Raw genomic sequence first — 12,453 nt, forward strand, 5'->3', positions numbered from 1 at the left:
CAGGGAGGCCGAGGCCTTCCCCTCATAAGGACACAGGAGAGCCCTGCTGGGCCAGACCAGGGAGGTTCCCTCCAGTCCAGCCTCCTGCCTCACCCAGGGGCCAGCCAGTCCCTCTGCAGGGCCAGCCACAGGGCAGGGAGGCCGAGGCCTTCCCCTCATAAGGACACAGGAGAGCCCTGCTGGGTCAGACCAGGGAGGGTCCCTCCAGTCCAGCCTCCTGCCTCACCCAGGGGCCAGCCAGTCCCTCTGCAGGGCCAGCCACAGGGCAGGGAGGCCGAGGCCTTCCCCTCATAAGGACACAGGAGAGCCCTGCTGGGCCAGACCAGGGAGGTTCCCTCCAGTCCAGCCTCCTGCCTCACCCAGGGGCCAGCCAGTCCCTCTGCAGGGCCAGCCACAGGGCAGGGAGGCCGAGGCCTTCCCCTCATAAGGACACAGGAGAGCCCTGCTGGGTCAGACCAGGGAGGGTCCCTCCAGTCCAGCCTCCTGCCTCACCCAGGGGCCAGCCAGTCCCTCTGCAGGGCCAGCCACAGGGCAGGGAGGCCGAGGCCTTCCCCTCATAAGGACACAGGAGAGCCCTGCTGGGCCAGACCAGGGAGGTTCCCTCCAGTCCAGCCTCCTGCCTCACCCAGGGGCCAGCCAGTCCCTCTGCAGGGCCAGTCACAGGGCAGGGAGGCCGAGGCCTTCCCCTCATAAGGACACAGGAGAGCCCTGCTGGGCCAGACCAGGGAGGGTCCCTCCAGTCCAGCCTCCTGCCTCACCCAGGGGCCAGCCAGTCCCTCTGCAGGGCCAGCAACAGGGCAGGGAGGCCGAGGCCTTCCCCTCATAAGGACACAGGAGAGCCCTGCTGGGTCAGATCAAGGGTCTCTCTAGCCCAGCCGACTTATAGCAATCTCACCGAGTGTCCAAGGCAAGAAATGAACAGAGATGGTTTTCCCCTGCCTGCCAATGCATAGCATCCTGGGACTTCCTTGGAGGTCTCCCATTCAAACTCTATCCAGGATTGCCCCTGCTTTGCTTCCCAGATCTGAAGAGAACTGAATTGCTGTGGACCGTTCCAGCCATAGGGGAATGCTCCGATCCCCCCCTGACTAAGCCTGTCCAGCAACACATGGATTCCAAAATCCACCCTCTATCCCCTGGCATTTCCCCCTTTCTGTTCTGTGGGCATGTGCTGGATGCGGCCCATTTTCTGCCCTGACCTTGGAGGACAGGCTGGGGACTGAGGTCACTGGGGAGCTCGATGACTCCCTAGATAAGGGGTAGTCAAACTGCGGCCCTCCAGATGTCCATGGACTATAATTCCCAAGAGCCTCCTGCCAGCGAATGCTGGCAGGGGGCTCTTGGGAATTGTAGTCCATGGACATCTGGAGGGCCGCAGTTTTACTACCCCTGCCCGAGATCCTGGCCCGTCTTCCCAGAGAGCCAGCCTGGCAGAGTGGTGAAGAGCAGCGGCTTCTGATCTGGCGAGCCGGGTTTGATTCCCCCCTTCTCCTCCACGTGCAGCCAGCCGGGTGACCTTGGGCTAGTCCCAGTCCTGATGGCGCTGTTCTCACAGAGCAGGCCCGTCAGAGCTCTCTCAGCCTCACCTACCTCACAGGGTGCCTGTTGTGGGGAGAAGGCGATTGTCAGCCGCTTTGAGACTCCTTTGGGCAGTGAAAAGTGGGGTATAAAAACCAACTCTTCTTTTCCTTCTCCCCCAAGGGGCCGTCTGCGACACCAATCCGGAGAGTCCCCTGCTCCATCAGTGGGGAATGAGCTGTGTCACACGACTCTGCAACCAACACTTCCCAGAGTAAAGAAGAAACCGAAAGGTGTACCTTGAGCCCCGGGGAGAGGCTTCCTGGGTTCATAGTCCCCTCCAGCCATCTGGCCCACCGGCTGCAGGAAGAGAAAGAGAGTCAGAGAAGAACAATTGTAAAGAAATCTCCCAAACACCCTACAAGTTTCCCGCTCAGAGACATTTAACTATAACAAGGAGATGGCGTTTAAACTTAATTGGAAAACTTCAATCTAAATTTATTTCATTTCGTTGTATAATTTGCTCCCAAGCATTGCTGAATGTTGATGCTACCCGCCCTGGGCCTACAGGGAAGTGAGGGCTATAAGATTAAAAATAGCCAGCTTGGTGTAGTGGTTAGGAGTGCGGACTTCTAATTTGGCAAGCCGGGTTTGATTCCCCGCTCCTCCCCCTTGGGCTAGTCACAGTCCTGATAGAGCTGTTCTGATTGAGCAGTAATTTCAGGGCTCTCTCAGCCTCACCCACCTCACAGGGTGTCTGTTGTGGGGAGAGGAAAGGGAAGGTGATTGGAAGCCACTTTGAGACTCCTTCGGGTAGAGAAAAGTGGCATATAAGAACCAACTCTTATTCTTCAGTAATCTCAGGGCTCTCTCAGCCTCCTCTCCCTCCTTTTAACTGGAGATGATGGGGGTTGAACCCGGGACCTTCTGCAGGCTGAGCAGATGCTCTACCACTGAGCCACGGCCCCGTACAACCGCATCATTCTGCCCTTCCCCAAAGACAATCCTGTGAGATGGGCCAGGTCGAGAGCTTGCGACATGCCAAAGCCACACAGGGAGCTCCGGAGGTGAAAAGGGGATTCAAGCTCAGGTCTCCCTGACAGTCTAGCCACAACGTCACCCCAGCAGTCTGGGGAAATCCAGCCCTGTACAAATGTCTGCTTCTGACAGACCCTCTCAAAAGTGGGACTTGGTGAAAGGACACATATTTTTCAGAACTCGAGACCTTTCACAACATCTAATCCTTTCCAACCGGAGATGCCTGGGATTGAACCGGGGATCTTCTGCATGCCAAGCAGAGGCTCTGCCACTGAGCCACGGACTCTCCCTACTGGAGATGCCTGGGATTGAACCAGGGACCTCCTGCATGCCAAGCAGAGGCTCTGCCACTGAGCCACGGACTCTCCCTACTGGAGATGCCTGGGATTGAACCAGGGACCTCCTGCATGCCAAGCAGAGGCTCTGCCACTGAGCCACGGACTCTCCCTACTGGAGATGCCTGGGATTGAACCAGGGACCTCCTGCATGCCAAGCAGAGGCTCTGCCACTGAGCCACGGACTCTCCCTACTGGAGATGCCTGGGATTGAATCAGGGACCTCCTGCATGCCAAGCAGAGGCTCTGCCACTGAGCCACAGCCTCCCCCCACTCTTGGTCCATCAAGGTTGGTATGGCCTACTCAGACTGTCAGCAGCTCTCCAAGGACTTGGGTAGAGGTCTTTTCCATACTGCCCAGTCTTTATCACTGGAGATTTAATCTGGGACCTTCTGCAGGCCAAGCAGAGGGACTCCTGCTGAGCCAAAGCATGCTCCCCTTCTGCTCGACGTGCAGAAGGTCCCAGGTTCAATCCCCGGCATCTCCGGTTAAGGATCAGGTCATAGGAAATGAGGAAGTCCTTCACCTGAGACCCCGGAGGGCTGCTGAAAGTCCGAGTAGGGCCGGGGCCGGGGCTGGAAAAGCCCCGGCCCTGGTTGGGGCCAGTTTAACCTTGCGGGGCCTGCGCTTCCTTCCGCTTACCAGGGTGGCCCCCAGATGGTTGGCCGTCGGGGCTGCTGCGGCTCCGTCCCACAAGCGCATGTCGATCATGCCCCCCAGGGGCGGCTCCTTCCCGGGGAAGTCGTTGTAGTACTGGTGGTCGGGGGGTGGCTCCTCTTCTTCGTCCCATGCGGAGCCATCGAAACCGGCCATCCTAGGGGGGTGGGGAGGGGAAAAAGAGAGCAATGGAGCGGGGGCTTCGTGCACAGCTCCCTCCACCCAGGGCATTTGGAGCAATATACAGAAGCCCAGTGGATTTATTTTAGTCATGAAATTCTAGAGCCGGAAGGGCCCAAAAAGGGCAGGTAGTCCAACCCCCCACTCAATACAGAATCAGCCTCATGCAGGGGCGGTCAAACTGTGGCTCTCCAGATGTCTATGGACTACAATTCCCATGAGCCCCTGGGAATTGGGGCTCATGGGACTGCAAACCATGGATTTCTGAGAGCCACATTTTGGCCACCCCTGAAGCATCCAAGGTAAGTGTCTGCCTAGCCGCTGCTTGAAAACCGCCAGTTAATTCATTTCTTCCTTTATCCTGAATGGGAACCCAAAGGGGCTTATGTCATTCACCTCTCCTCTGTTTTATCCTCACAACAACCCTGTGATGCAGGTTCAGCTAAGAGAGGGGCCAGCCAGTCCCTCTGCAGGGCCAACCACAGGGCAGGGAGGCCTTCCCCTCATGTATGTATGTACAAGACTTCATTGTTTCCAGCCATAGGCCATTACAATGCAATCATATCAGTTGATATAAAAACAGTTAAACAATACATGCACTAGTCCGTAGATAATAAAAGACAATACGGATTCAGGTTTCTAGCTCTCTAGTGGCGTAAATTTAGCTCAAATTTTCCTTGCTGCTAATGCAAATAGTGAAACATTATAACTAATTAGCCTTCCCCTCAAAAGAACACAGCAGAACCCTGCTGGGTCAGACCAGCGCACAGAAGGACAGAGAAAACTGGCAAAGGGATGGGAAGAAGTTCTGGGATTGGTATGAGTCACGTGATTCTGGGGTTTGAGCAAATGTCCTATTCCAATGGCTTCGGTCTCTGGGTCTTACCTGTCGTGAGGCGTGACGAGCTTGGGAGGGTTCTTGAGGTACTGCTTGAAGCGCAATTCGAACGCCTGCCCAATGGTGCTGATGACGTCCTGAGCCAGCCCCTCGGGGCACTCCAGGATGTGGCACGCTGCAGGGAGAGAGGGACAGGGGCTCAGGCCAGGGTGGGCAAGAAGCACGCTCTTAGCATTGTGGGGCACTGGGGGAAGAGAGGGAAGCTGTGCATTTCCTTCATTGTGCCGGAGGGTCCGACTACATGACTCTTGGGAATCCCTTCCGGCTCTCGGTTTGAAAAGCAGGGCCCAGGTAACTGGGCGGGACCGCTAGAGTGCAATCCTCTGTGCAGAGTCCTAAGCCCCAACAACAGAGGGCTGGCGTGGGTAGTGGTTAGAGCTCCTCAACCGGGGTTTGTGAAACCCCGGGGTTTCCTAACAGTCCTGGGAAGGTTTCCTGAATGTGTGGGGGTCACAATGGCTGACTAGTCCAGCCCCCTGCTCAGACCGACAGACCTTTATTACAATCATAGACCAGCATACAATGATGTGCTACCTTTGTTAGAACCAGAATTTAAGACATCCTAAAATACAGTATGTACCAGGGGTAGTCAAACTGCGGCCCTCCAGATGTCCATGGACTACAATTCCCAGGAGCCCCCTGCCAGCATTCGCTGGCAGGGGGCTCCTGGGAATTGCAGTCCATGGACATCTGGAGGGCCGCAGTTTGACTACCCCTGGTATGTACGATCAACCTCAAGCATCACTGACAAGCGATCGTCCAGCCACTGCCTGAAGACAGACGGTGAAGAGGAGCTCACCACTGCATGTGGAAAGAAGATGTGTGCAGGGGACAATCAGCGGGCGTAGGCGGGGGGAGCCTTCCCCTGTAGGTGGGGGGGGGGAGCCCTATGCAAGAGCTGCAGTGTGCATGACTGGACAGAATATAAGGGGTGCCCTGCAGAGGGCATTGGAGAAAATGTCTATTTAACATAGATAGGAACTTGCTGACGATTTTCAAATTATCTCCTTCCGTGTCCCAAATGACGTCCTGATTTCTGAGCCCACTTCCTCCCTGCTTGCCTCCAGGACAGCAGCTGAACAGAAAGACAGCTGCCGACAATAGTTGGGTCCCGGTTTCTCTCGTTGGGGGCATCGGAGGAAATGTCTATTTAACATAGATAGGAACTTGCTGATGATTTTCAAATTATCTCCTTCCGTGTCCCAATTGACGTCCTGATTTCTGAGCCCACTTCCTCCCTGCTTGCCTCCAGGACAGCAGCTGAACAGAAAGACAGCTGCCGACAATAGTTGGGTCCCGGTTTCTCTCGTTGGGGGCATCGGAGGAAATGTCTATTTAACATAGATAGGAACTTGCTGATGATTTTCAAATTATCTCCTTCCATGTCCCAATTGACGTCCTGATTTCTGAGCCCACTTCCTCCCTGCTTGCCTCCAGGACAGCAGCTGAACAAAAAGACAACTGCAGACAATAGTTGGGTCCCGGTTTCTCTCATTCGCTACATAATTGTTTCTCTTTGTGAATAAAAAACTGTTTTGTTCTTTAAGCAGCTTGGTGCTCGGCCCTCTCTGCCTGTTCAAACCCTGCCAAAACGCTTCACCCACCTCCCCTTCTCCACTGTCTGGCCAGATGACATGCCTACGAAGGGTTGGCCCACCCAAGGCCCGGCATGGTCACAGCAATGCGAGGCAGGGGGGAGGAGATCTTACCTCTGTGATTGACGGGGTCTTTGGCAACGTAGGCGACGTACTCAGCTGTGTCCTGCGAAGACGGAGGGAGACAGGGAGTGGCAACGTAAGCCTTGGGTGCTGCAAATCTGTAATTACCCCACTTCCTCCCCACACAAGGGCTTCTTCCTTGCTCTGGTATGCCAGGAGAAGGGGAGGGGGGAGTGGGATCCAGCCTTAAGGAGGGTTTCCTCTGCCCTAAGATGGCACCTGGGCAGCGAGAAGGTTAACTGAGTCCGCCTGGCATGGGAGACTGGATAGGGAGGAAAGCCCAGGGGGTGATTCACCGACAGGGCACAATTTAGAGATGGCAGAGAATGGGATTAACAAAACTGGGCAACGGGCTTGTGCAGAGAAGGCTGCCCGATCTAGATTGGGGGATTTGGGAGTGGTGGAACACGGGGAGGGAGGGGTTTGGGGAAGGGAGAGGAGGGGTGTCAGCAGGGTAGAATGCCAGACAGCCCACCCCCAACGCAGCCCTTTCCTCTGGGGGAGCTGCTCTCTATCGTCTGGAGATGGGCTGCAATTCTGGGAGATCTCCAGGGCCCACCTGTGGCTTGGTAACGCTACCTGCAGATATGCCCCTTTTCACTTGGCTTGTAGAGTTTGTCCCAGTTCTGAGGCCAATTGTGGGATGGAGAAACAGGCCAACCGTGGATGGAAATCTTATTCAACCCCCAACCCAGGTCCCAAAGATCTCCAGTCTTCACTGCATGCTTTTAAAGCAGATTGAAGTAGCAAATGCTTTATTTTTAAGACCCAGGGCAGAGGTACTGCAAATCTCACCACAGAAGAGAAAAACTGTATTTTTGTACCCCGCTTTCTACTACTTGAAGAAGTCTCAAAGCGGCTTGCAATCGCCTTTGCCTGCCCTCCCGAAAACAGACACCCTGTGAGGTAGGTGGGGCTGAGAGAGCTCTGAGAGAACTGAGACTGGCCCAAGAACAAGTACCTGACTGTATGTGGAGCAAAAGGGGAAAATAGAACCCAGTTCTCCAGATCAGAGGCCACCGTTCTTAATGATGCCAAGCTGGCTTTCTAAAGAAAAGCTGTCTTTTTGAACCGAAGGAGTTCCAAAGCAACTTGTGAGCACCTTTCCCTTCTTCTTCCCACAACAGGCACTCCGTAAGACAGGTGGGGCTTAGAGAGCTCTGAGAGAACTGCTCTACAAGAACAGCTCTAAAAGAACTGTGACTGTCCCAAGGTCACCCAGCTCACTGCCCATGGAGTAGGGATCAAACCCAGCTCTCTGGATTAGAAGCTGCCACTAACCACAACACCAAGCTGGCTAAGCAAAACATTTCGAATTCCCCCCAAATCCATTTAATATGCAGTCCTCAAACAGTGGACGTAATAGCAGTCATCCCGGTGACCCTGGGCCTGCTGCAGTTCTCTTAGAGCTGTTCTTGCAGTTTTCGCAGAGCTCTCCCAGAACCACCTACCTGAAAGGGCATCTGTTGTGGAAAGAAGGAAACAATATTTGCAAGCCGCTTTGCGACTCCTTCGGTCAGTAAAAAACTACCTACAGATGGGACACTCGATCGTAGCCAAAAGGCCGAGATGAACACGCAGGAGCCCCGCTCTAGAGACAGGCATACTTGGGCCTGACCCCCCTCCCACGAACGTACACTCACCGGATCTCCTCCGGATGCAAAAGAAATCGACTGCATGTGATGATTGGCAATGATCTAGCGGCGGAAAAGAAGGGAGAAGAGTTAGACCTGAGGGTGCCAGGGAAGAACATGAGATGAGATTACCTGTCCCTGCCCCCCCCCACACACACACCGCCATGCTGAAAATTGCCAGGACAGTAAGCATCAGAGCGAAATACTACCCTTTAGTGATCCTACCCCGTCTCCAGATGAGAAAGACCTTGGAGAAACCAAGGACTGCTGCCCTTGGCACGGCCACCTGTGCTGAAAGGGCACCTTGCCAGCTGTACCCCACTGCTCGGGGTGCTCACTGGCACGTGGGTTAACAAAGCTGGAAGGAGAATCACTCCCAGCAGCTGGAATTTCCAGGTAACTTGACCTCTGAGCGGTGAGTCTGGGGCAGGGGTGCTTTGTCTTCTTGGTGCCTGTGAGGGCCACAGTGGGAGGGGTCTTTGGAGTTCTGGCCCCTCTGGTGGACCTCCAGGTGACCCCTGGGGTTTGGCCACTGTGTGGCACAAAGTGTTGGACTGGATGGGCCACTGGCCTGGTCCAACATGACTTCTCTTTTGTTCTTGCTGCATTGGGGGCCTCAGTGGGAGGGCTCCTGGAATTCTGGCCTTTCTGGTGGGCCTCATGTTGGCTCCTGAGTTTTGGTCACTGTGTGAAACAGTGTGTTGGACTGGAGGGGCCATGGGCCTGATCCAGCAGGACTCTTTCTGTGTTCTTCTTAATTCTTAATATTATTTATTAAATATCTATACTGCCCTGTTGTGTGATACTGAGGGCGGAGAACAACAGATTTAAAATTCCATAAATGTATATAGTTCACACTGAAATCTAATTTACATAAAAACAACAGAATAAATGATCTGTAATATTTGCCCGCAAAATCCCAGTCTGGGATTGGCAAGGCATAATGTACTTTGCCCAAAGGTCAATCAGCTGTTGGATGCAGGTGCAGGAGCACGTGGGGAGGTCTGAGAGATCGATCTTAGCTTTTATTAGGACTCAACTACAGGGGATGTCCATCAAGAAAACAAAGATCAAAGATCATGGCATCCGGCCCTCTCAATTCCTGGCAAATAGATGGGGAAGAAATGGAGACAGTGACAGATTTTATTTTCCTGGGCTCCAAGCTCACTGCAGATGGGGACTGCAGCAAAGAAATTAAAAGACGCTTGCTCCTGGGGAGGAAAGCTATGGCAAATCTGGACAGCATCCTAAAAAGCAGAGACATCACCTTGCCAACAAAAGTGTGTTGAGTCAAGGCTATGGTATTCCCAGTTGCAATGTATGGCTGCGAAAGTTGGACCATAAGGAAGGCCGAGCGTCAAAGAATTGAGGCTTTTGAACTCTGGTGCTGGAGAAGACTCTTGCGAGTCCCTTGGACTGCAAGGCGAACAAACCGGCCAGTCCTAGAGGAGATCAGCCCGGACTGCTCTTTAGAAGGCCAGATCCTGAAGATGAAACTCAAATACTTTGGCCACCTCATGAGAAGGAAGGACTCCCTGGAGAAGAGCCTAATGCTGGGAGCGATTGAGGGCAAAAGAAGAAGGGGACGACAGAGAATGAGGTGGCTGGATGGAGTCACTGAAGCAGTCGGTGCAAACTTAAATGGACTCCGGGGAATGGTAAAGGGCAGGAAGGCCTGGAGGATCATTGTCCATGGGGTTGCAATGGGTCGGACACGACTTCGCACATAACAACAAAAACACAGGGGATGTCCTTATGAGGGGAAGGCCTCAGCCTCCCTGCCCTGCTGCTGGCCCTGCAGAGGGACTGGCTGGCACCCGTGTGAGGCAGGAGGATGGACTGGAGGGACCCTCCCTGGCCTGACCCAGCAGGGCTCTCCTGTGTCCTTATGAGGGGAAGGCCTCGGCCTCCCTGCCCTGTTGCTGGCCCTGCAGAGGGTCTCGCTGGCCCCTGTGTGAGGCAGGAGGCTGGACTGGAGGGACCCTCCCTGGTCTGACCCAGCAGGGCTCTCCTGTGTCCTTATGAGGGGAAGGCCTTGGCCTCCCTGCCCTGTTGCTGGCCCTGCAGAGGGACTGGCTGGCCCCTGGGTGAGGCAGGAGGCTGGACTGGAGGGACCCTCCCTGGTCTGACCCAGCAGGGCTCTCCTGAAGATCCTATGCCTCGATCAAAGCTGCACAAATACACATCTTTGGCCCCACAGAGTGTCCCGCTTGGACCTGGCCCCGCTCCCCGGCCTTGAAGACTCACCTGCTTGCAGTCGGACGCCATGAGGTTGAGGCTGCTGGTGGAGATGGTGAGGGTGATGGGCATGGCGGCGAACTTCAGGTTGCTCTTGCCGAGGATGGAGTTGAGTGAGCGGCCGCAGGGCTGCCGGAAGAGAGGGAGGCAGGAAGGTGGTTAAGCAGAGGGGGAGGAGCCAGAGTCACTTTGGCCACCCCTGATCTAAAGGACGGGCCTCTCTTCTTAGGATATGGCCAGATTTTTTTTTTTTTAAGAAGTCTTTGGGATTACCCTGTGCTGATAATAATCCATCCCCATCTGACCCTCCTGGCTGTAATCCCCTGTGGCTCAGAGAGGAGGGTTTCAAGACATTGCCTTAGGAAACTGGGGAAGGGAAGAGGATCAGGGGGCAGAACACCTGCTTGGCACACAGAGGGACCCATGTCTTCAGTCCAGCTAGACCATCTGCCCAGAAGACCTGGAGGAGCTGGGGCTGGAAATGACCTGTCTTTGCCTGAGTAAGAAGTCTATCTGTCTGTCCCTCCATCTGTCCGTCTGCCCCTCCATCTGTCTGTCCATACGCCCGTCTGCACCTCCCTCCCTTCACCCGCCCAGAGTCTTCAAAGATAAGGCAGAATATAAATTCCAAAATAAACAAAACATCCATCCATCCACCTACTCACTCACCCAGAGTTTTCGAAGTTAGGGCAGAATATAAATTCCAAAATGAATAAAATATCTATTTACCAACCTTTTTGAAGACAGGGAATATAAATTCCCAAATAAATTATCTACCTACCTACCTAGAATCATTGAGCTGGAAGGGAGCTCCTGGGCCATCTAGTCCAACCCCCTGCACCGTGCAGGACACTCACAACCCTCTCGCTCATCCAGTGTAACCTGCCACCCTCCTGAACCTTCACCGAATCAGCCTCTCCATCAGATGGCTCTCCAGCCTTTGTTTAAAAATCTCCAAAGGTGGAGAACCCACCACCTCCCGAGGAAGCCTGTTCCACTGAGGAACTGCTCTGACTGTCAGGAACTTCTTCCGGAGGTTTAGACGGAATTTCTTTTGAATTAATTTCATCCCATTGGTTCTGGTCTGTCCCTCCGGGGCAAGAGAGAACAACTCTGCTCCATCCTCTACATGGCAGCCTTTTAAATACTGGAAGATGGCTATCAGATCCCCTCTCAGCCGTCTCCTCTCCAGGCTAAACAGACCAAGCTCCCCCAACGTTTCCTCATACATCTCGGTCTCCTACTCGTCATCAATTCACAGCTGACTTACAGAAGTCCGTAGCACTTTCAGGGCAAGAGACGTTCAGGGATGGTTTGCCCTCGTCTGCCTCTGTCTAGCCAAATCTCAACTACCTTGGAGGTCTCCCATCCAACTACTAGGCAGGACTGACCCTGCTAAGCTTCCAAGATCTGACAAGATCAAGCTAGCTAGGGCAGGGGACCCTTTATACGGTTTCTCGTCTATCCCTGAAGAAAAATCTTTCCCAAATGTCAAACAGAGAGTGCACAATGGGGAGATTGAAGGGATTCTCACTCAGTCGGTAGAGCAGGCTTCTTCAACCAGGGTTTCCTGAAACCTTGGAGTTTCCTGATGGCCCTGAAAGGGTTTCCCAAATGGGCGGGAAGTTCGTTAACTTTTAATATATTTTTAAAATTGGTTAAACATTTATCGGGGGATGGTCATGTCAACCTGCTCCTCCCCTCCCCAAATGGCCAAGGATGAGCCTGGAGGGGGTGGAAAGGGGAGGGTCCCTGGGTGGGCACAGTTCCGCTTCCCAACCATGTTCTGCACAATTGGTCATGCCACAAGGGGGTGGCCGGGCACAGTGGGTGAGCGATAAGGTTGTGAGTGTCCTGCATAGTGCAGGGGGTTGGACTAGATGACCCAGGAGGCCCCTTCCAACTCTAGGATTCTATGACTCAACTACTGGGAGTTCTCGAAGCCTGAACAAAGTTTCCAGGTTTCTCAAAAGTAAAAACAGTTGAGAAAAGCTGGGGCAGCGCGTCTGCTGGGCACGCAGGAGGTCCCAGGCTACATCCCCAGCATCTCCAGTTAAGGAAAAAGATCAAGTGACAATGGAAGACCTCAAAATAAGACTCCGGAAGGCTGCTGCCAGTCTGAGTACAAAACATGGGCTTGACCTAAAATCATAAGATCCTCCCCTCCCCCCAGATTAGCCCATGGGTCCCTCTAGTCCAGCAGCCCTTCTCACGCAGTGGCCATCCAGCTGCTCTG

The 12,453-nt window shown here is 54.1% G+C and overlaps 1 protein-coding gene across 1 annotated transcript in view; it reads right to left on the reverse strand.

Annotated features, from left to right (window-relative positions):
• The window catches only part of SHC1 (SHC adaptor protein 1), a 34,795-nt gene that overhangs the window by 5,365 nt on the left and 16,977 nt on the right, over positions 1 to 12,453 (reverse strand). The window contains 6 exon segments of the mRNA XM_077321871.1: positions 1,818 to 1,878; positions 3,535 to 3,706; positions 4,616 to 4,742; positions 6,337 to 6,388; positions 7,989 to 8,042; positions 10,227 to 10,346. Of these exon segments, the coding sequence (XP_077177986.1) occupies positions 1,818 to 1,878; positions 3,535 to 3,706; positions 4,616 to 4,742; positions 6,337 to 6,388; positions 7,989 to 8,042; positions 10,227 to 10,346 (586 nt within the window).

Source organism: Paroedura picta, chromosome 1, assembly GCF_049243985.1.
Source record: "Paroedura picta isolate Pp20150507F chromosome 1, Ppicta_v3.0, whole genome shotgun sequence".
NCBI classification, from domain to species: domain Eukaryota; kingdom Metazoa; phylum Chordata; class Lepidosauria; order Squamata; family Gekkonidae; genus Paroedura; species Paroedura picta.